This window comes from Platalea leucorodia, assembly GCF_965183815.1.
Source record: "Platalea leucorodia genome assembly, chromosome: 5".
Taxonomy (NCBI): Eukaryota; Metazoa; Chordata; class Aves; order Pelecaniformes; family Threskiornithidae; genus Platalea; species Platalea leucorodia.
In genome coordinates, this window is record NC_138827.1 from 42470054 (window position 1) to 42494684 (window position 24631).

Consider the following 24631-nt stretch of genomic DNA (forward strand, 5'->3'; position numbering starts at 1 on the left):
GGGGATTTTTTTTTTTTTTTTTTTTTTTTTTTTTAAAATAACCTATTTCTCTGGTCCCTAATACTGACTCAGTGGTTAATTCCTCCTTTACACTTCTATGAAAATCCCTATCTGCAACTTGCCGGGATTCCCTTTGGGATTTCTCCCCCCGTTCAGGCTTTGTTGCAGTGACCATCCCTCTTGGGACTCCATTGGCCAGAGACTGCTATAATGTGAAAAGATGCCAGTGCTGCTTCTGCTGTGCCTGGCATGTGAAGGCTACACATCTCACTGTGCAGATACTGCTTAATCTACTTGCCTGTTTCAGTGAGCCACAAAAGGTTCCTGCCTATGTGGTAATTTGGCGGAAATAATGTGTAAAAGGAGTTGTGTATTTCACTTCCCACGTGCATTGAAGTCTTTCATGTGTTCGCTGGGATCTTGTACAAGAGTTAAATGAATCGCCACAGTGTTTTGGCTGAAGTGTGAAATATTGTGAATGAAGACATTGCCAAAATCATTCCTGGTAGCATACAGCATATTGCTTGCATTCAGCGTATTGCTTGCCTTTACCTTTAAATTACAGGAATTACTCTTAGCAGTGAGCTTAAGTCGAATAGTACAGAATATCAAAATACCTGTAAAGAAATCTGAATGGTAACACAAGGCAGCTCACTAAAATTCTGAAGACCATGTATGATTTTGTTCTGGAATGCAAATGTTAGTAGCTTAGCCATGACTTGTCCCAAGTGCAATATTAGAAATTTTTAATGTAATCTTTTCTACTTGAATACAGTCTATATAAAATGTTAAATATTCTATATTGCTGAAAAGATATGGGATCAAATTTCTTTCCAATAAATCTTCAGTTTAAAAAAATAACAGGTCTGCTTTGTTGTCCTACATACTGTGGAGGCTACTTGAAATAGCAACCACCATCATCCTCCATTAGCTGATTTTAAAGAGAATTCTTGCAGTCTGTTTTCTGAGAATTAGCTTGAGGTTAATCGTGGCTGCTGCAGTTTGAGTCCAGCACGTCATAAATGCTAGCATTAACATATGAAGGAATCCAGTTCTGTTTTAAGTTGCAGCCTTCTGAAATAAGAAATTCTGTGCAGCTTCTCCCTCTGTTTCACCAACTGTCCAAAGGGTGAGTTCTTGTTTTGCTTGGTTTAGACATAAAGAACATTCTCACCTCTCTGTATTCACTCTCCCAAGTGTAAAGATGGATACAGACCTAACTAACAGGTTTTGCACACTACTTGTTTCTGTTGGTGAGAGAACTGCTAAGTTTCTGGAAAGTTGAAAAGCAAAATTTAACATCTAAAATGCACTTACAACCATGTATGCAGTAGGCTCGGTTAATGTACTACAGCAAAAGTGATGCCAGACTGATATCTGGTGCACTTCTTCGGTTCTCTACTTGCACTTCTTATCATAGTCATCAACCTAAGACTGATGCAGCTGTCAATGAACTGAACCAGACAAAGGGTTTTTAAGGTTTAAAGGTTTCTGGAGGTGTCTACATGTTAGAAGCTGATACCAGCAGGGGCAGCTTGCAGTTTGTAGCCTCAGGTAAAAGCAGGTCCTTGTTCCTCCAGTGTTGTCTTGTGAAGCAATATACCATCTAACTGCACTTAGGCAAGCTCTAAATATTCACAGGAATAATGTTATGCTGTCACGAAATTACAGATGGAATAAAAATTTAAATGCCTTATTTTTATTTAAGTGGTCCTTTGAAATGCATTGTTTTCAAAACTGGAACTATCTACAGAAAACAGCTGAAGCATTTCTAACTCCAGGGGATGCATAGTGCCTGTAACAATCAAAGAATGTAGTGGACCGCCTAATTCCACTGTGGACATCTGATACAGTGTGCCTGAAGCAATCTTCTGATCCGGAGCACCCACGCGTGCGAGGCCAACACAAATTGTGTTTTCAGTAATTTCTGGAAGAAAGAAGATGAAATGCTTAATTTGTTGACTAATGGTCCTGTCATAAAAGAAAAAGTACTCAAAATGCTTGAACTTTTACAGTACTTTCTTAGCACTCCAATTAATAAACCATCGGAGTGGCCTAGAAAGCAGCTTGTCCTTCAAAGAAAATAAAGCTGTATCTTAGAGATGTTTATAAGCAAGAATGGGAAGGCAGCAGAAGTCGAATATGAAATTCATTCAGGAATTGCATTTACTTTGAGGAAGTTGCTGCTTCTGATTCATTCTATACACAGGATAAAATGAAAGGATTTTCATTTTAACAGTATTTGAGGAATAAAATTTTAAAAGGAGGAATATAGCTAGATGAATTTCTATTTGAATTTTTCTGTGACACAACTGAGTCATCTTTATAGCTGCTGTGATTTCACCCTTCCTTCGGCTGGGGCTGCACGGCTAGAAGGCGCGTCCCCTGGGTGGTGGATAGGGGATCCCTCTCCGGAGGGTGCACCGGATAAAACTGAAGAAGGTGCCGCGAACCAACGCAGCCTAAGGGAAGGCGACCCTGACAGAAACACCACTGGCCCTCCAAGTCATGGGGGTTGGGCAGGAGGCCAACTACCTCCTCCCGGAAAAAAAAAAAAAAAAAAAAGTTGCAAAAACGACGAGCATCAACTTTCAAAAAAAAAAAAAAAACCCAAAACGAAATGGCGGAGATGGAGAAAATCAGTAATGAAGTGAGGAGGAGGAGATGGAACTGGGGTCTCAATAAGCATCTTTCACAGTTTGCTGTTGACTAGTGTTAGGAATTCAAGGTCAAAATCACAGTTCTGCATCATTGGGTGAACCTAGATTCATGCTGGTATTTGTATAGAGCAGAGTGTGACCAGCCTAAATAAAATGTAGCAGGGATTTTTGAAGCTCGACTGATCTAAAATGCTCAGAATCCTTCCTCCTCCTGCAACTCTTAATAGATCAAAGAGCTCACAGTTACAGACAGATAGAAACAGTAGAGGGTTACCAAACTGAGGCTTTGACTAAATGTCCAGGAGCCGCTAGTGCTCGTTCATCTGTGCTCACTGAACTATGCCATGTTCAAGCTCTGCCAAATCCATCTCATGACTGGGATTTAAGGCGGCCCAATTCCACTGCAGAGCACAAGAATGCTAAGATTAAGAGAAGGGAGTAGAGTTCAGAGGCTCATCAAGAAGCGTGACTCGAGAGGGGTAGCAGCAGACAGAAACATTGCAGTAATAGTACCTGGTTCTTCTCCTTGCAGCCTCCTGTTTTGAATAATGGCAAGAAGCTGTTCTGCAGCTTGATTCACACTCATGTAGCGTGGCGGCTCGTAAATCTTTCTTCCTCTGCAGGGAAAGAAAAGTAGAGAAATTTCATGTATAACCCATTTCATTATCCCTAGCGTTCTTACAGTTTATTTCAAGAAACCCCTAGACCAGGAAATTGAACTTAAACAGGCCCAGGCTCTCAGGCTGGGCCTTTTAGACAAGAGTGGAATTTTTAAGGCAGACAGAAGTCTCTTGTGCTCTCACCACACCTGTGAAACAGCAGGGCCTCCAGCTGGTGGATCATTTAAGTCCTAAAAGCAAATTCAGCTGCTGGAAGCAATATGCAGGTTTTGCAGCTACTCCTGAAAGATGCATTAGACTTAAATTCAAGGGCAAACTACTGTTTTTCAGTCAACTGCCCTGTAGACAGATGATTACAGACTAGAAATATATTCTTAAATGAAATGCTGCTTTCTTTGCCAACTGTGGATTCAGTCAAACAGATTTTATTTTGAAACTCCAGAATAAACAAACCTCAATGATACTGTGAGACTTCACAAATGTTAATTTAGACCGGAGTTACAGCATGCGTATAAAGTAACCATTTATATTCGCCACTGTCCAAACATACAGATTGCAGAGAGATGATTAAGATGTGGCAAGAGCTTTTTTGAATACAGTTAAATGAAGAGCATTTTCTGCATATTGCTTATTTAGCTGTTTAAAAAGGGTGGTATGTAGTCAGTACTTCACACTGTTTCTAGCCAGCGTAAGGAAGAATGAATTCAGAACATTGCTTCAGCTATTAATCTGTTTCAGGATGGGGCAGAACAGTAGTAAAATAACACTTCATTTGCCAAGCGGAAAGCTTACCCCATTCTGACTTAATGCTTCTCACAGGAACAGTTGAAAAAAAAATTACGCTCTGCTGCAACTTCATTCAGTTACTGTAAATAAAGCCAGGTCCTATTGTAATGAACAAAAAAGTTCCACTCCTTGTAAGAAACAAAAGACCGTGGCCACTGAGGAGTACAAGAGGAGAAGGCAGGTAAGTTCACTCTTAGATTATGGGCAAAGAACCTTTGTTCCTCGTACAAAAAAAAAACCCCTTTGTAAATACACTGTGTGTTTCTATATATTTTCAAAATGGTGACTCACTTCATTAGATTCTCCAGAGACTGCTCCTTCACTTTAATATCTGTAGAACAAAACAGATATTAAAACGCAGGTTCCCTACAAACTTCCCGCTTCATTTGTTGTGTAGGTAAAGCTTAATTTAATTAGGAGGTTCTATAAACTTTATAACAACATTTTAGCTATTACAGGAAAAAGGAATACGGATTACATTCTACTGTTTCATATGTTAATCACAAAGTACTGTGATTTTATGCATGTGATTTTACCCAAAGATAGGGCAAGTTTCACCGATTTCGGAGCAACTTAGATGAATAAAAATACTGCTAAGTATACAAATAGCAGGCATGTTTACCATAGGATTGCTAAATGCTAGCATGTTCAAGCACACCAGGGTACGGGGACTACTCTTAAATTATGAGTACATTGTGGTCACAAAAGGTAAAACAGTATGACTGATCGACAGTGATTACATCATCGCCATGCAGGAACCTGACTTTCGTTAGCACTTCCTTGCTGTCCCAATCAAAATTTAGAACAATCTTCTGCTATGGGGGAAAAAAAAGGATTTGGGCAAAAATGAAATAGAGAAGGGGACTCTGCACATCTGCAGTTTTATGAAACTCTAACTCTAACTGACCACAATCTCTCCAAGAGGCAATTGAACGTTATCTGTATTCAAATGCCCCCAAAATATTATTACAATGAAAGCTGGATACATTTTTAATCTTGATTTAAAAAAAAAAACAACATTGCTTAAGTTATACAATCAACTCCTAAACCAAAGTGACTCTGAAGAAAGGAGTTTAAAATGCAAAGCTGCAAGACTATTAATGCACGCTTTACCAGATTGCTTATATGTCCATGAAGTCACTTTGAAATCAGAAGTTTATCATCAGCACTAGCCTTTTTATGTCACATTTGCTTATCTGGTAGTCTAGTCTAGTTGGATAAACAATCAATACATAGACCAGAACGACCAAGTAGCATTAAGGGAACAATTAATTTGGAAATTGGTAGTTTTCAGCTGTGAGCTGATTAGGTGCAGGTACCACAACTGTCCCTGAAACATGAGATTTATCATTCAATTTTACTGTTTCAAAATTTTTACTTTCTCACTACTGCATAAAAAATGAAACCTAAAAAGGGAGATCATAGAAATGAGTACACAAAATATCTAAAGAATACTTTGTTTTAACGTAGTATAGTTGTAATAATCCTTGTTTAAAACACTTGTGAAGTCATCCTTCTTTAAAACAAATCACCACAAGTCTGATTTTTTAGCCAATTTTGAAAACAACTTTCAAGGCGCTGGAAAGTTTGATGTGCAGTGATGCTTACACATTTAAATTGTTTCCTGCTCAGGATTCCTCCAGTTACAACAGAACTTGTTTTTACTTAAAATATTAATTTATTTAGCACTGAGAGATCCCAGCTGTGTCTGAAAGATGACAGAGAAAGATATATAATTATATAGACAAATATGCGAGTGCTTTATAGTTTATATGCAAGCAGTTCCGTAATGTTTAAGGAGCTACCAGGACTAGTGGAGTTACTCAGAAAGTGGCTTTCAGCCAAGGGGTAGGATAAAGATCAGACAGGACCATGGGAGAGCCTGGGGACAGCTGTCAGGTGGGAGCAGTGTTCCGTTTCTGCTCCATGGTCAGCAAGGATTTTTGGCAGCACCAAAGCTTCTCACGTGACAATCACCTTTTGCCAAAACATCCTTAGATGAGATAATTTAGGAACGGGAATATTGCCTTACAAAACAGAAACGTGGTTAAATGTATGATTTAGCTCCCCAGAAAGTCAAATGTGTTGAGCTCTAACCTAATTAAGTCAACAAAAGATAGCTGCTAGTCACTGCAATCTGATTTGGATCCTGAGCTTGATCTAGCTTAAAATCACACTGATCGTTAGAGCAAATACGGGCCTCCTGCTCCTATTTGACTTCTACAAAGGCATAATTTCTTACAGATTTTCTGAAGAGGAATTAAGAAATTCCTGGCTGCTGTAGCATGAACAATGACTGAACTGAGTCTAAGTACACATACACTAATGTTCCAATTTTTGGTATATTTTCAAAGACATACGTTAGCTAAGAACATTTGTTTAATCACAGACTTCAGCTCATGCCTATCACTACTGTTTCTGGACACTGTGGAAGATGGTAGCTAAGGAACCGGGGTAGCTGCTGCTTACCAAGTAAGCACAGTGTGTGCATTCCATTCTGCCTGTTCTTCTTGATCTTGTCAAAAAAGCTCTCTGGCTTCCATGTATCTGTCCAGAAAACTATAGAAACTGTCTCTCCAAAATTGTACAACTGTAAAACAAAGCAAATGCAATAACACACATACACAATAAGAAAAAAATAAGTAGTGTAGCATACAAGAAAATGCTGTGAAAATCATGAGCAATTGGCAACACTGAAAAGTCCTGAGCCTAGTTAATAAAGAAGTTTCATACCACAGGGAGAGTACTCCCCCAGACGATGCTTAAGTTTGCTCTTTCCTAAACACACAACAAAACATTGCATTAAAAATAATGCTTCCTTTTAAAAACGCTGCCCTGTGCTTCTCTGTATCTCTTGACTAGTTCTAGTGCATTCCTTTGCATTCCCTCCTTTCTTTTTAACAAAATCTGTAATTACTGAACTGTTTTTTCTTCGTCATAATAGAGGTGTGCTCTTGTTCTTCCACTCTCCAAACAGTACAGCATGTTAAAGAACGACTAATGAACTACCGGCGAAGTTTTTCTCTCTCTCTGTGTTCCCCTTTTCAGTGTATATTAACTAACTTTCAATCTACCTTCTATTCTTTGTTACTTAATTCTGAAGTCCTTTTAAAGGCAAAACTTTCTAAGACTAGCAGGAAAATTAGTACTTCTTATTTCTTATTTTGGTTAAGGCTAGGCAATTTCTAATAATGCCACAATACTTACAATGTTTTGATTTGACTGATATAGTAGTATTTGTATTAAAAAGCAGTTTCCTGCAGATGAAAGCTGTATCATGCAAAAGAAGTTACAGTCTAAAGAGACAGTGGATATGAAGATGTGAAGACAGGGACAGATTGTGCATGAAGCACAGAGGTGCAACATTTTTTATGCACATACGGAGGAAGAATATTGCTAGCAGATTCTATGATGTCGAACATACTCACTGATTTTAGTCTCAATCTTAACTCCATTTATTACTGTAAGTCTCTAATCTCGGTGAAGACATTTGAAGCAATAGTCTTGCCAATCATTCCCAGTGATGCAAAAGCAAAAGTCATGTGTAACCTAAGGCAGCATTTCTCTTGGAAGTTTTTGTAACCGACTTGAAAAAGGGCAAAACCATGCATCAATTTTGGTCAATTCAGCTCTGGAATGGGGCCATCCCAGACGGATTTTACAGCTTGCCAATATCCTGCCTGCTCAAGCCCACCAGAGAAACAACGGCTATACGGACTAACCTCCCCACTTTCTCTGTAAGCCTGGAAGGAAAAACTGCTTTTCCAAGCCCACTAGAGGAGGCACTGTGCGGGCTGTTAGCAGAGAAGAGGACCCCTATATAGGAGTAGCTCTGGCAGCTCCCTGCCATCTGGGGATTCCCCTATACATACTGCTTTTACCGTGGCATTAGGTTGCGGTTTTAACTCTTTTACGCTGGCAGAGCAGAATTTGAATTAAAGCAGAAACATGTTTGTTTTCAAGGGACCAAAAGCTCAAATTTTAACCATTCATGCTGATAGGAACAGTGTTTATTCAGATTCCTGCAATATTACTGAAAACATTTCCTCTTTTAAATATTTCATTCTAGTACAAGGACAAGAACACCCAGCATACATTTCACAACCTAAAGGTTCTTCCAGTAAGCTAAATATAGGTTGAACCAAATGAATTCCTCCTGATGTAACTTGTTAACTACTGCAAGGCTGTGTTCCAGAAAAAGAAAAAACAAGCTATGTTTGGCCTATTTTTCATGTGGCTAGCTAGAACTCTTTCCATTTTGTCCCAAATCTGAAGAAAAACTATTAGAACAAGGAGTTTCTCTTTCTCCCCTTCACTGTTAGAGCATCTGGGAGCAAGCTAACCTTTAATCTCACTTGTAGTGTACCTTCGGTCATCAGTAACTGCCGAGATGTCCGGTACCAACCTGACTAGCTAGCTTACCAGCTGCCACCTGACAGCCACTGCAGTCGTTTCCCAAAAGCAGCAGCCCTCGTTCAGTACAGAAAGTGGCCTCAATTAACCTCAAATCTTATCCCAGTCCCTTTGGCATTTTGATAACCTGAAGGAGAGAATCTTCTACGCCTGCCTTTTAGCAAAGAAAGGGATGTGCAGAAATGGACAAAATGTTACTATCTGGCAAGTATTTTGTTGGGAATCAGATCTTTTAAACCGTTCTGCCACATATTAGGAACAAGTTGGGCATTCAACTTTATACCCTACAGCACTTGTTCTGATTGTTATTTTTCTCTTTTCCATTGATCATTACAAAGATTCTCCATCATCTTTGCCAACAAGAAGTTAAGCAAGTTATCCTTTTTGTGCAAGCACTGCCAGTCAGATTCACTGAATCTGTCCTTTGTTTACCAGGTTTTGCATTAAAACTGAAGTCTGAATGTCAAAAAAGAATAAAACATTTTTGTCAGAAATGGCCTGTCTATTCAGTAGAAATAACTTCAGGATATCTTCATGAAGTACTGATATCATAGCAAACTGTACTTATAGTCTCACAAAAATATACGTGTTTTCTCAGCACCTGAACAGCACAGAAGTAGCTTCTACACCAGCAAGATGGAATGGGGCATATTTTATTAACCTCCTAGAAATGCCTTTGCAACTTATAGCCCTCTACTAATTAAACTTCTAAAGAATAGATTTCGTAGGATTAATGCATACATATTTTTACTTTAAACTAAAGAGGGGAAAATACTACTTTGGCAACTTTCTGGTACACCAACAACCTATGAATGCTGTGGAACTGAAGCAATAAATGGATACCCCTATTGTGCTTGACTACTTGTAACCAATTACCTTACAAGCACTTCTACAGACACAAACAAGTATTTCTTTCTCAACCAGCATTTGATCTCTGCAGACGTGTGACATTTATGCAAATGCAGGCACTGCTCTTCCACCAAAGCAAGCCTGCATTAAAGAAGCAACACATAACTGTATCAGAACTTACATTTTTAACTCTCTCCCTGTACCTCATGCAGATTCAATTTGCTCCTAATACAGTTTCCTGTGCTGTGTTCTAATTTCTACCTGTTGAAATCTAGCATAAAATATCAGACTTTTGAGAAAAGCCTTGCTCCAGAGAGAGCAGTCAATACCAAAGATTCCACTGCTATCCTAAGGATTCAGCTGTTAGAGAGGACAGCAGGTCCACTAGAGCCAGAACCCACTGAAATTAAAAAAAAAAGAGTCTTTCCACCAACCATAAAAGACTGAATAGGGCCCCAAAATTCCACAAATCATGCTTGTCGGAATAAAACTCTGACACATTTGTTAACCAAGGTGTATTACAACACAGCTAAGGATTAATGTCATGCTTTGAGATTGTTAAGAAGAAGTTTAATAAGACAATGAAGAGCTCTGTATATTATCAGTGAGACAATCACGCTGTACGGTTGCTGGCACAGCTTTGAAGAGAGGCAACAGCAAATGAAGTTTCACAGTGGTCTTCTGTGTGCTGCACTCTACATTAAGCAGCTGGGGTTCAGGAGTGGGCAACATCTGTTCTGTACAAGCTAAAGCATCTCAAGCATCAGACTTGCACTAATCATCAGATTTCTCAGAGTGCCTACATTCTGCTCAGGCACAAAAGTGCCAGAATTTCAAAGGGGCTCAGTGAACCGACTGGACAGACATTTTGTGCTCCCAGCTTGGAAACTAACATTCTTACCTTCTCCCTAATGCTCAAAAACTTATCAGAAAAATTTCAAAAGGTCATTTTGAAAGACCTCAGTCTTTGGAAATACCCCCCCCCCCCCCCGCCCGCCCAAGTAGTAACTGGCTTAAGCAAAGCCTTGTGCACTTAAATTTTGCAATGCAATAGCTGAAGTCAGGAAAGGAAGCCAGAACTCTCTACTCCGAGGCAATCCTCTGTCTGCTAGAGTTTTCTGCCTCTCACAAAATACTGCAGAAAGCTGTTCGTCAACTCACGCTTTCATCACCTCAGAACAAGCTATAACTTCCTATTTTATTTACATGCATAATATGAAGGAATGTCTGACAACTTTTGGTACTGAGGTGCCTGTTTTCAGTTAGTATTTCTAACCCTTCTGTTAATGATATTTCTTATTTGTTGTTTATGTAAGCAGAATTGATGCTAATTGAGAGGCCAGAATAAGCCATGAGAGAAAAAGTGCTGTACCACGATCCCGGCTTGGAAAGCCTGCATGCAAGTGAAACTTCAATGAAACTACTGACCAACTTTGTTAATGGCCTGTCTGAATGACATCAGACACCTGAAGCTGTCTAGATCAACGGTCCTCACTTAAAATACTGGTGTGGCTAATCACCACAAAAATATAGGGCATAAAAAGAAGGAACAAGCTGAAACTAAACAGGGAAATTAAAAAAGGAAGATCCCCCATCCCCTCTAAAAAGTACTAAAGCAAGCAGGAGAGAAGATACGAGATAATATTAAAGGTCAGTAGGGCAACAGCTGCAGAGAAACCAAGAAGTAAACATTTCAAAATGCAGACATTTATTTTTACAGCATCTTTCCCAGAATTATTGCTGTATCAGCTGCAATGGTGACAAAGCAATTCTTCACTTATGAGCCTGCCTCCTTTCCTAAAATTTCAAACAGCTTCAGAACTGGATACATGTCAGGGGAAGGAATAAAAAGGAGTCTTATCATGACATTTTTCAGACCTGGCACCTGTACATACATACAAATGCCTGTAAACCCTGTAGGACTGACATGCTACTCATCTATGTTCTGTGTTGAGACGGTCACAGGTTACACTGCGGGTGGTTCTCACAGGACAGGTGTGGTCTGCAGATGAAGATACTGCACAGCCTGATCACATCCCACTGACAGGCGCCAAGAGGCTTTTTCTCCTAAGGCTATTCCTCAATGGAATTTGGAGACCATAGAGCACCTTGCATTATCCCAGGTTGCTGCTTGATAAATCCCACTGAACATACACAGAAAAGCTAAGACATGTTTTGTTTATCCTTGTCATAAAGAGTTTTGACGTGAAGCTATGCAACATTCACCCTCAAAAAAAGGAACCTAACAAGTCAGATTTTTCCCCCTATCCTCTGTAACCAGTTAACAACCCTCCAGACCATATACATCAGATTAAAGGGCTCCTACTGCTCTTTATGTTACATATTGTTGCCAGAGAACAGCTTAGGAAGTAGGACAATCATCAACAAAGAGGTAGCAAGACTCAGTCAAGCTTCGTTTTTGCTTGTGATTGGTCCTATGAAACAACCACAAGCCTAGCTCTAGCCCTTTACACTATCTCATTTAGTACCACAGACCTTTAGCAACTTTGAATGCCTTTCATGAGAACCTTCACATGGAATTGAAAGTTTTTACTATTCACACACACAGGGCTATGACTCCTTTTTGTACTGCAAGTCAACAGATGATTGGCTCAGCTGTCCCAAAAACCTCCAGTCCCCTTAGCATGTGCCAGAGAGAAAGGAATTGTGAAGAAAAGGATGTCTGGCTGAGGGAAGCCCACTCCACATGATTGCAGTCTTCAGGAGGCAGCTGAGACAAATCACAGAAAAGCAGCTGAAGGGAAGAATACATTTTTCTCTTGGCTGCCTTCTGCATCAGCACTTAGTAAACAGCCACTCCACAAGCAGAACACTAATTCAGCTATCAAAAGACTCAGAAACTCTGAGCAAACTTGAAGAGGACAGGATTTTCCCTCCAAGGTAATGTCACCATATCTTTAATAACCTCCTAAGACTCTTCCCAGCAATATCAAACAATGATTCCTTCCCACCCTGGTCACAAAGATATCTAAATGGAGAAAAAATCCATTCTGATTAAATGGATGTTTCTGGGTTGTGTTTGCTGGTGACAAATGGCACTAAGTTGAACAGCAATTGTGAGTAATGAAGTAGTGTGACTAGCACTGATTTAACCTTTAAGTGGTTTGAGAAACAAACACCAACTTCTAAAAGGCTCAGAAGCTGGTAGTAAGCAAGAAAACCAACCAGTGATGGAAAACAGTTTGTTTTAACTGTCAGTGAATAAAAAACACTTTGCGCAGAGCCCCTCCTATTAGAGCAAAGAGTATTTTTGAAGATTAGGGCACAGAGAGAGGGTGGAACTCAGAGGTTCCGCTCCTGCAGCTACTACAGGTTTTCTATTTGACTATGAGCACAGCGAGTAATGATAGCATCCTTCAGCTTCCTTATCTATAAATAATATTTTTCTACTTGACACTGAAAATGTACTCACTTGCTCAGTAAAGACTCAAAAATAACATAGTAAGCACTGCTTTCGCATTTAAGTGACCAGCTAGTAGCAAAAAGACAAAACTATTTTATGACCGTAATTGTCTTACAAGAATTAACTGGACTGCAAACAAAAAAAATCAAGATAAGTTACTGAAAGAAACAAGGGGACATGCAGATGTTTGTTCTGAAGCTATTCAGGTGGAAAGTGGGTATGTCTCAAAAGAAAGGCAGGTCTTTGCCATGACATGTTTTTTTCCTACCTACCCTACCAAAATGTAAAGTAAATGCTTTCAAAACTAGCACCACCACTCTCCCAGAAATGAGTGGCTCATTTTAGTCTTTTGTCTCATCCCACGGCTTGCCTCCAGCTTTGCACTTTAGTTCTCCATCCTCTTTTTTTACAGTAATGCCACTATCTCGAGCCATTTCAAGTTGCATCATTCTTTCACGTGCACCACAGGTCAGTATGACGCAGAGTCTTCCTCATGTGTTTGACCATCCATATCGCTACCTCCAAGATACATTATCAGAACTGGGACAGAGAGAATTCTGTCCTGAGAGCACCGCTCTGGCCAGTGACCTTCCCAAACTAACCCAGATGTCATGCAGATAAGGAAGGAAGGAAAAAGGTATAAATTAGAGATCCTGAGTTCTCTGCCTCTTTATTCTAGGGCTAAAAGCCTTAGCAATCAGCCGTATTCTGAAAAACTGAGTATGGCTACAGATAAAGCCATGGAAGTCAAGCTAGGCTCTCCCTTTGTTCTCAGCTTGCAATGCTGAATCCTGGTGGGATAGAGCCAAGGCAATGTCTTGCTCACAGGGTAGCTGAGCAGTGGCAGAATAGAGGTAAGCCTGTTACCTAAAAAACTAAGCTTTCTATAAGCTACGGAACTACAGGGCAGCTGCTGATGAGGAAAGCTGAACTGTCTTGCTAGTTACCACCCACTAGAAGTGCTCTCTGAGAATTTTGGCCTTCCCCTGGGGACTTCTGTCCCCTCTCCCTGACTTCCCTGGCAGTGTGCATAGATATGAAACTGCGTGACTTTCCTCACCGGTGGTTGCTCCCCACTACAACAGGAGTCAGAGTGATCAACATACCTACATGTCAGATTCCAGACAAGAATGGTGAACCTGCAGAGAACGTGCTAAGAGGCACTCATACACAGGCACTTTTCCTGGCTTCTCCCCCCCAGGCCGTATTCATTTGTTTTTGACAGAAAAGATGTTCTTCAGCCTTGAAAAAAAAAAAAAACCTGACACAATGAAGCACAGCAAGAACAGTGTAAAAGAGGGAGCCACAGCAAGTCATAGAGCCTTATGCCCAGTCAGACTAATACTTTGCTAAGTTATACTATCCTCTGTGTTCAATAGCTATAGCTCATTGTATCAATCTGTGAGAGCTTCCTAGAAGTTCAGAAAGTTTAATTTTCAGAACTGAAAAAAAAACCCAAAACCTGTTCTTTGTACAAATACAGTCTTCACCTGTGCAGCCTTCAAAACAGCTGCACTGATTCTGTTAAATGGGCACGACAGTTGAAAAAAAAAAAATTTGAAAATAGATATTCACCCTTCTTTACAATTTGCTAAGAAATATATCTATGAATTGAAGCTGACAAACCATCACTAATGCTCTACTGACTTCAGTAACTCGCTACTGTACAGGAAAACTGCGCAACTACCAGAATGTTGTTGGCTGCCCAGAAACATTGCTCTGATGACAAGAGACACGTTCTTTTGTGAACAGACTGGGCTGTAGCTGCATTTTACTGAGGGCCTAATCAGCAGTTACAGCTCACTACGCACATGGCTTTCAGAACAGCGTATAAAGGTGTTTCCTGTTTTTCTCTAGTAAGAAAGAAAGAGGTTTTGTATCACAATCAGATTAAAACAAGAAAAAAAGCCAAGCCTTTTCTGTGGTGAAGCAAAAGAGGAATCCCTGGTATACTTGACAGCAACTTTGCAGTTTGAAACACAATAACTCCAAAAATAAATTGATGGCAGGAGACAGCCATGAACGTAAAGACTGTTGAAAGAAATTATAAACTTCCACCGCAACTCTAATTAAATCACAGGCTGCTTTTTTGTAAGATACCCCTCACTTGCTGTTTATGCCTGTACGGAGCGATGAAGAGTTAAACATCCAGCTGGTTATAGTCTGTCCGGTAATACAATATGATCACTATTTCCTAAAATGCTTTATACAACAACAGGAATGTTGACTTATGAGAAGGCAGCCCCTCCCAAGCCGGAATGGAAATGGCGACTAATGCCAGAGTGAATAACATCACATTTCCTTCATGGTCTGTTCCCTTCAGCACGGGATAAGGAAATAGTAAACTGATCGCCAAAACTCTGCCTATGTGAAAAACCTTATGAACTGTTTGCAATATATTCCCAGTTAGTCTTCTGCTCTTTTTTTCATTTAACCTAGAAGCTCTATACTCCTTCCTGCACCCAGCTGGAGTTGTGGGGGAAGCAAACTTTCAGAAAACTTCGTCACCTGTTCTCTTTGGGAATACGAGCCTTTCATCTTCCTTCCTAATGAACGTAAAAGAACAGTAAAAAGATAGCAGGTAATAGAAACTACTTGGCAACAGCTTGACAGCAGAAGCAAACTTTGCACCACCATGAAGCCAAAAGGGGAAAGCGTGAGCCCCAACCTCAACTCTTGTGTTACCCGCCCCAGTAAGTGCAGTCATGCGACAGCCGCCATCTGTCTGCTGTACATGTAGATTTTAGACACCAAGAAGCCTATTTCCTTCCTAAAAGATAATTTTGCCCAAGTCTTACAGCAATAGGCAGGTATCACTCAGAAAGTGCTCACAGGAAGAATTATAAAGAATGGGAATCCTGTGCTGCATTCCCTTTAGCATTAGCATTCACATCTCGGACCAGATGTCAATGCGGTGTTGCTGCACTGCCGGATCAGACAGGGCTCCCACATTTCTGAACCATTCAGATGTGATCAAAGCCAGAAATAATACCCAACTTATTGCAACAGATTTTTTGCTGCTGGGCAGCACTGAAATAAGGCTGTTAGAGTTTGTCAGTGTAAATTTGAAGGTGTCAGTTGTTTGTTGAAATAAAAAAAAATTGCGTTCTTTCATGTTAAGCTAGGAAGGAATGCTTCTTCCTTCAGTGAAGAAAACTTATTGTTCAAACCCTCAACTCTTGTCTGTTGTACACTTACTTATATTCCTGTGCCTGCTTTTGGTTTTGGTAAAGTGGGAGCTTGGTTTAGGGGTTCCCATAGACACGGAACCATTCTGAACCTTGAGAGGGAAGGTTCTGTGTTAAAGTAATGAATGAAAACAAGAGGGGGAAGCTTCAACTAATTTATATGTGATTAGTTATGATACATACGCTGCCATAACATTTTTCATGCAGGAAAAGTAATAATGGACCTATACATGTGTAAAAGGAAGTAGTGAATTATTTTCTTGGGGGATGCTAGACCTTTTCTACTGTAGCCATTCAAGAAGCACAAAAACTGTCATTTGTTCCTCTAGTCCTTGGCTAGGCAAATCCCTCCTCTCTTGGCAGACGGGCAGAAAGAATGCATCATATACAAGATTTTGGAATTAGCTATGATCTGAGTTGGACATATATACAGGCCTATGCATTAATTCCTTTTATGACAAGACCAGCATATTTCTCAACAGGATAACAACCTAATTTAAGAATAAACTTACCAAGTGACCAGGTCAGTAGTAGAAGTAAGCCAACATGAGCAAAGCTTTATCTGTAAAATAACTTAAATATCAAAGTCTCCTGGGGCAGAGGGAAGTTAGAGAGCAGAGAATAGAAGCGTTACTATTAATTTTCACATGCACTCATCAAAAGGGACTTTTGCTGACATGTAGTATGCTGAAAAGGAAGTGTTAACAAATTCTGACAAAAGAAGTGTACAGTTGCTACAGATCTTCAAACTTCAGATTGCAACATGCACTGCTACAGCAGTAGAAGAGCTCACCAATTCTAAGTTTAGCAGTTGTGGAATAGCATATATACAAAAATGTTACCTGTAAACCACAGCAGCCCACTGCATTCATTATTGAAGCGTTATGAATGACCTTGTATGGAATCCCCAGTTTTACTGCACGCAGTACTAAATCACTGTGCGTCGTGGCCCTGTGTTAAGAAAAGAAAGGAATTAAAGATTGAAAAGATAAAGTGACCAAGTGTTACTAGCATTATAGTTTGTTTTGAAAGTAAAATTAAACCCTTCACAACTAGGGCAATGCAGAGGTGCCAAAAGGGTAACAATAACTTGACTAATTGTTACGGGAAAGTAAAAACTCCAATAAGGCTTCCATATGTCACCTTCCCTAGCTGAAAACACAGGAATCCTCAGTATGCCACGGTTCTTTGCAGCTTTATGGCATCATTAAAACTGTAACACCAACACAATTGTTACTTTTTAAAGTAGCTTTGGCAAGTACTTGAAAAGGAAAGTTCCATTTATCCTTTGTCTTCTGCAGGTGTCCGCTGGACATCTGTTGAACTGTAAAGGTCAACTCTATTTGGCATAGACTTCAACAAAACTCCAATATTTCCTCACTCGCTGCACAGCCAGGTCTTCTCCCATCTGCACTGGTGCATGCCAGGAAAGCAACACACTCAAACAAGAACTCTGAACAGACTGAGGTAAACTGCATGCAATACTTAGAAAAAAAACATCCTTAGACTAAATCAACTTTTATCATATTTAAGCCAAATTGCTCAAATTAACAATGCCTAAGTTTGAGTGATCAAGTTTATTCTGAAATAATGAAGAAAATTCTAGTCAAGCTTAGAACTGAGCTAAATTTGGCTCCGGGTCTAATGCTCAATAACCACCTTGCAGTGACTGGTACAAGAATTACTGGATGTGCAGTTAACACAATTGGGATTAGAGTCCTTCTAAAATGGTACGTATATACAGATCCAGCAAATCTTTGAACTGCAACAATGTTTACATATGTATCTTGCTTGCATGTATGCTTACATATATGCCAGGCACTCCATTTTCCATATGAAATACAAAAATGCACCTAGCCCTTGCCTAAATTTATCAAACCTGAACAAGGGGCTTAGCCATCCCGTTCCCAAGATGTACCACACAATTCTGTGTGGTCATTCCAAAGAAGGAAGCAAAGAAAGAAATAGCATATGCCGATCAGAATAATTAAATAGGAAGACTGCTTTCACCCTGGCCTGGTTCAGTTACCTTAACAGAATTCCCCTGATTTTTAGTCTGATAATTTTGACACTGCATGTCTGACTAGCACCAATCAGTAAATCAGGTGCTTCAGACTGGAATTCAAACGTGGCTGCAGCTGGCAAGGCTGTAAGCATCAATTATTTAAAAAAGAAATCATTTTCACTGGAGGGAAAAAAATAGAGGAATCTGACTTTGGGAAGTCAGGCTCCCAAACCTAGAGGAATGCAGTAAAGTGATCTAAAACGACGCTTTGGTTAGTAAACAAACTATGCTCCTGACTTCCTAAGCAAAGGTGATTTAAGAATGCCTGCCCTAAGAGAAGAGGGGACTAGTTTTACAGCCTTGTATTATTCCCTTCACATACACAGGACAAGGAGCACTGGAGGATTTTGTGGTTATGCTAATACTGACGAAGGGATCAGCTGGCTTTATTCACTGAAACCTGCTCCAGCCAGTATTTTCTCCCAATAGATCGGTCTATAATGACTGTAGCTAAGAGCAGAAGTGCCCTGGTGAGCACTCAGCTAATACCAGCAAAGGCCTCATGGAGTCAGCCCTCTGCACCCAGAGCTATACTAGTATTTTCTGTCACTGATACAGATTTTAAGTTTTATGGGTAGTAATAATATGAATGTTAGCACCAGGCTAGATGACGGTGGGCTTTCCAGTATACTACTAAAATTGTCAGGTTCCTGCTAGCACATCTATAGCTGTCAGCACATATGCAGATAAAAACTTGCAGTGAACAACAGTGAGAAGAACGACAGGGGCACAGCTTGTTTTATCACTTTAACCATTAATACCTGAGGTTTCCTAAGGCTGCCAAGTACTCTTCTTACCTGCAAATACACTTGAAACTAGCAAATATACTTGAAACTATGATCAGCTGCAGTCACATGGCTTCTATCCTCCTCCCATATGGCTTCTCTTAGGACAGAAACATTCAGTACTCTTTCCTACTAACCCCGTGAACCCCTAAATCCTTACGGTTCTACGTGGGCACGGGAGCAGTTCTAGCTGCAATATTAAGAGCTAAGAACGTAACGTTTAGAGAGAAGGAACTCATTCAAAAAAAGGGTAGTTTTCTACAATGATGTAGTATGTTAATCAGAATTGAAGTATTTTGACACTGAAACTAATGATAACTGAGGCAGGTCAAGATACTGCTTACAAGTAGCAATTACATTTCAATATATGTAGGTTGTTTTTTTTCATCTTGTGTACTTACTTGTATCAGTCACTGGATCAGAGCACATGGGTACAGGTAATGTGGCTCTACACTTCACATGAATCCTAATTTTGATGTTAACATGCACTGAAAGTATAATTAATATTTCTGAAATACAGCATCATCTGCCCATAAGTACTAGTTTAATATAATATTCTCTTGACAATTCCCTTCAACCTGTGTTTGCATAAATTATCTGCTTTTGACAGATGCGCGCACTGCTCCTCTTTTTCATAAACTCCATTTTTTCACTCACAAATAGGGTGATCAGTGATTTGATTTTTCTTGTGCCCCTTAACACTGTGGTATAAATCTTGAATCACCAGCTGGAGACTAAAAGCTCCTCTGTATGGCTTGACGTTACAGATTGATGATGCCTGACTGAATAAACAGAAGGAGATCCTTCTGGTGATAGAAAAAGACTATACTTTTCAGCAGGAATAAAAAGTGGAAACAAAAGGCTTAACAAACCAAAATGAGAAGACATTTATAACAACCTAAGTGATTTTAAAAACTAGCATATATCAAAGCAGCAGTGCTGTACAACCAACAATCAGTATTCATTCTAGAACAACTGAGCATAAAAGCTGTAGTTTATAAGTACAAATAGCAACTAAAAGAATACGCTCTCAAAACACAGCACATTTCTTAATTATGTGATATCCTAGAATTTCTTCTGTTAGCAGATAAAACCTTGAACAAAATATCCTCTATAAAAGATAGCATGGAGAATGAAATGGTAAGTGACTGCTGAAGGAAAGATTTATACATCCTGGAGGGTCCACATTCCTATCTATAAGGGATATCTGGGCAAGGAAACTCCAAAGCAAGATAAAGTGTAGACAATTGCATGTATATTTTTAATGCAATAAAAAATATACAAAGACATAAAAAGTACTTCTGGTCTGAAAATCAGCTGCTTCATAAAGAATTACAGTTACGGAGTATGGCTCCTTTCTACTGAAAAAAAGAGAGTGATCAAGCTACAGCAATAATTAAAACGTTGCTTTGTCTTACCCAAAAGGATCACCAACTACAAGAAATGCGACATCACAAACATCAGCTTCTTTTAAAATGCTATCTGCTTCTTGTTCCACCATTTCTCGGTCAGCCAAGATCAATTCTTTTCCATAGAACTCTTCCTAGAAATTGAAATTGATAAGAAACACCATAATAAGACCCTTAGATAAGAAACACCATAATAAGACCCTTAGAACTGTTTTCATATCTCTCTGGGTGCTCACTCAGGAACACAGACAACGGACACTGGAAAGCCAACTTTATTGTTCTCCCCAGCAGTCTGACCCATGTCTCAGAGAACCCTGCCTCCCCTTGCAAGAACACCTGAGCTTCCCCTAAAGCAGCTCCCGAGTTGACAAAAATTAGCCAAGCGCATTATTCTGATACTGACTTGTTTTTTTATGCCTTCTGTGTCAGCTGAGGAGCTGCTCCAAAAGTAGCTCAATCACACCTGCATACTGAAGGTACCTGGGTGGACTCTAGGTATAGTTAATTTAACTGGTCATCCTACTGTAAGGCATCCCCTCTCGCAAGTCGGAGCCTAACTGCTTACGTTAGTTACAATACCAACATCAAACCAGACAGAAATACAACACTAGCTGTATCACAACCTAGTTTTTTTAGATTTTTCCTTAGTACACTGTAACTAACCACATCTAAGGAATGATTTCATATTAATCCTTCATCTTCAGTTCTCTGTAAGAAATACTTTACTATGTATACAGGTAAGTATACATAGTATATGTATGTATATATGTATATAAGTATATATACACATATATATAAGTATATATATACACATATATAAAAGCATATATAAGTATATATAAAAATATATATATGTATGTAAGTATACATATATATATAAGTACAGGTATGTATACATAGTATATGTATATATACTACGTATTTGATCATATTCTTTGCTTTTCTTCAGCAGCTCAGTAATAATCGTGTCTCTTTGTACATTCTAAATGGCTTTATTTCCAGAATCAACCTCACATGTGTACTAAAACTTCAGTTAGTTCTAGAACATGTTGTTTGACCATCCTGAACTTATCTGTCTCTAAGTCATGTGTCACCATACATTTCACATGTTCTTTACATTATTAGATAAAGGGTATTTTCCAGGGCATAGACCAAAAAAGATGGTTTTGTTCTAAACAGTATTCAGAAAATTTGGGTGGTATTAGAAATATTAACAAATTGATAGAACTATTAAGTCAGTTATTGTCCAGAAAGATTTTCCTCTCACTTCTCCTGTGACTTCAGTGATAGCTTCATCTTTGCCCGCAAAGAACAGTGAATTGACAAGAGAACCATCATACTTGTACGGAAGCAGAGTAGTGCTTCCATAAAAAAAATCCATCCCATGGCTAGAATACTAGATATGGGACCTCTGTTACTGGGTTCGGTTCCCTTTTCTAAAGATGACTTCCTCACCATTTTTTAATAAATTTCTCTACCTCTGTAAAATGAGGATATGATTTTCCTTGTGAAACAGACTGCAACCTGTACAGATTCGATAGAAAGGGGACCAAATAAATGGATAAGCAGCTCTTGTATCATTGATTCGAAACAGTTAACGGCCACCCTGGAGTACTGCTGAGGTCTATACCAAACAAACGACGACAAATTTTGACACCCCATTTGTTTTTGTTAGGTATCTTACACTAGATGCACACTAGCAAGTAGGACAGCAGAACAGGAGCTGATCTATAAAGCAAAGCACTTGGTGCTGAGAACTCAGTAACAATGCTACACACATTTTGGTGGGTTTACCATTGGACCGGACTAGCTTTAGTCCAGTACTGTAAGCGAATGCACACTTTAGAGCATATTAGGTGCATTCCTAGAAGAACACCTTTCCGTTTGTTTTCATCTAATGGAATCTACTTGCATGCTTTGAGACTGCTCCACAGTGCAACTCAAAGCACATTAATTAGAGAATATATAAAAAGCACGCTCCTGACAAAAACTAAAATGTAGACCCACTAGGAGGTTACTAGGTCCAAACAGTTCTTTCACCAAATTGAGGGCCAATTTAGATGGTCAACATCAAATAGCTTTTAATATACATTTTAGGCCAAGATAAACTAAGCAAGTCCTGTCATTTGAATTTTGAGATCTGATTTTAAAAGCATCAGCACAGGAGGATTTCTAGAAAATCCCTGCAAGAAAGAATCTGTTTTTTATCTCTTGAGAGCTTTCCCATAACTTTTTGTGTTGCTTAGGACAGACTGACCTTCAGATTGCTAAATAAACCGTTCAGCATTGTCACTTGTATATAAACTGGGCTGTATTATCAGCACTTGGTGATTAATTCCTATATTCCCTCTTAGGCAGTTTCAGGTAAGACAGCATATTTTACTTTGTTTTTATGGATCATTTTTCCCAATTACCTCATCTTTGGGACTTCAAGGTTTCCAAAAGACTTACAACAATAAAAACCAAAACAAACAAACCCCCAAAAATAACCATGCCAAAAATATTCAGCATTTTTCTATTATTCGATGTTTTATTTTCAGCTGGCTAGGAATTAATCAATTTTTTTGATAGCAAATGCAGATTTTGCAAAGTAAAAATATCCAGGTAATCATTTCTGTTTTGCAATTTTCCAACTATCCAACAACAACAAAAAAATAACATTTTGTTTTGCATGGATTAATTTCAATTCAGATTGCTGCAGTACTGAAAAAAACAGAAAAACATGGAGGGTATCTTCATTTCAAAATACAGCAGACATACCAGAGATGGCCCCAAATATTCTAGCCTAGCTTGTTTCTGGAAACCACATAATGCTGACTACAAGCTAAAAGTCTCATGTGCTGTATGTACATACAGGTATGCATACAAGTACATTATGGCTATACAGCATCCAAGATCCTGACAGCATCTCTGTGTAATACTACACAGCTTATTTGTAGGCGAGATCCCTGTTCTGTTGGTAGGTAAGCTCTTTTTTTTGGTATTATTTCAATCAGTGCTATCATTTGTACATTTTTACTACTGTCGTCTTCCATAAGGTGTGTTTACTAACAAAAAGCTTATCTCCATGTTGTTCACCAGCCCATCTCTGACTGAACTGTGTGTGTTCTGGAAGTCTCAATGTGGTGAGACAGCTCAGCCCACAAGGAAACATGGAAACGTGAGACATTCAAATTATTATTCCCAGCAGGCACACCATAATACCTCAGGCTGATACAGAGGTTCAAGGCTCCAAAACATAGAATCATTTAGGTTGGAAAAGACCTTTAAGATCATTGAGTCTAACCGTAAACCAACGTTTGTCTTGGAACAAAAAGACTGTGCCAGAGATCTTATGGGGGTGGGGAGGAGGAGAAGAAAGGAGACACACCCCCCCCCCCCATAATCCTATGGCCATCAGCTGAATTACTCTACACTAGTAATTTAATGAAGCCCCTAAATATGCAGTGAATGTCTGTCAGTACGCTATGCTTTTTAGAAAGGTCTGTTTTACTTAGAGATACCAGATAAATAAATCAGTTCACTAGTTCTGGGACATAAGTCTTCCCCCCACCTGGGAGGGGGAAACCCATAATACTATCTTGCCCAGGTAAACATCTAGCATGTCAGCAAGTTTGTAAAAGTTGCCTTGGCATATGTAGAGTGCAAAACAAAAGGCTTGGGGAGGTGAGGACAACATGTATTTTTCTGGTATGTCTTTTGATTTTTTTGTTTTTGAACAGATCAGACATTCTTCTAACCAGGTTCTCCAATATTTCAGGATCGCCATACATTGACAGAATTTGAGATGAAAACTAGTGTCAGTACTTGTAGGAAGGAAAATTTTATTTTCGTTCCAGTCTTCTCACAAGGTAGCAAAACGATTTCTCCTATAAAATATAGTATGTGAAGGTCACGTAGATACTTTTCCCGACAACACGCATCTCCTGCGGACGCTCCTGACCCACCAGCCCCAGCACCCTCCTCGCTCGCTGGAGCGAGAGGCGGCCAGACCTACCAGCGCTTCCTTGCCCACCGTGAGGAGGGAGGTGTAGGCCTCCAGGTACACCCTGCCGCACCGCCTCACCGCCTCCAGCCCCTTCACCGTGATGTCCTTGGCATCTCCCAAGCCCAGCCCGACCAGGTACAGCATGCTTGGGGAGGCCCTCGCTGCCGCCAGGCCCAGCGCCTCTGCCGCCGTCGCCGCCTATCACGGGAGGGAAACGGGGATCAGCCCGGACGCCTCACCGCGCCGCCGCCCGCCGCGCCCCCCACGTCTCCCCGCTCCTGTCGCCCACCCGCCTCTTCACGCCCGGGCGCAGCCCCGCTCCCTCCTCACACGCCCGCCGCCATCGCCCCTCTCCCACCTGCCCCCGCCGGCCGCCCCGCCGCCACCGGCCACGCCCCCTCCGCGCTTCGCGGCGCTCGGCGGCCGCAGGGGCTGCCGGGAGTT

The 24631-nt window shown here is 40.0% G+C and overlaps 1 protein-coding gene across 1 annotated transcript; it reads right to left on the bottom strand.

The window, feature by feature from the left end:
* Positions 1–6: 6 nt before the first annotated feature.
* DPH5 (diphthamide biosynthesis 5) lies at positions 7–24584 on the bottom strand. Its single transcript, XM_082313470.1, has 8 exons — positions 24546–24584; positions 24197–24385; positions 20209–20333; positions 16783–16891; positions 6536–6656; positions 4358–4397; positions 3174–3277; positions 7–1927 (listed from the first exon to the last, which is right to left on the bottom strand). Exons 2-8 carry the CDS (start codon positions 24329–24331, stop codon positions 1704–1706), a joined length of 858 nt encoding a protein of 285 aa, XP_082169596.1. The 5' UTR covers positions 24332–24385; positions 24546–24584; the 3' UTR covers positions 7–1703.
* Between the last annotated feature and the right edge of the window lie 47 nt (positions 24585–24631).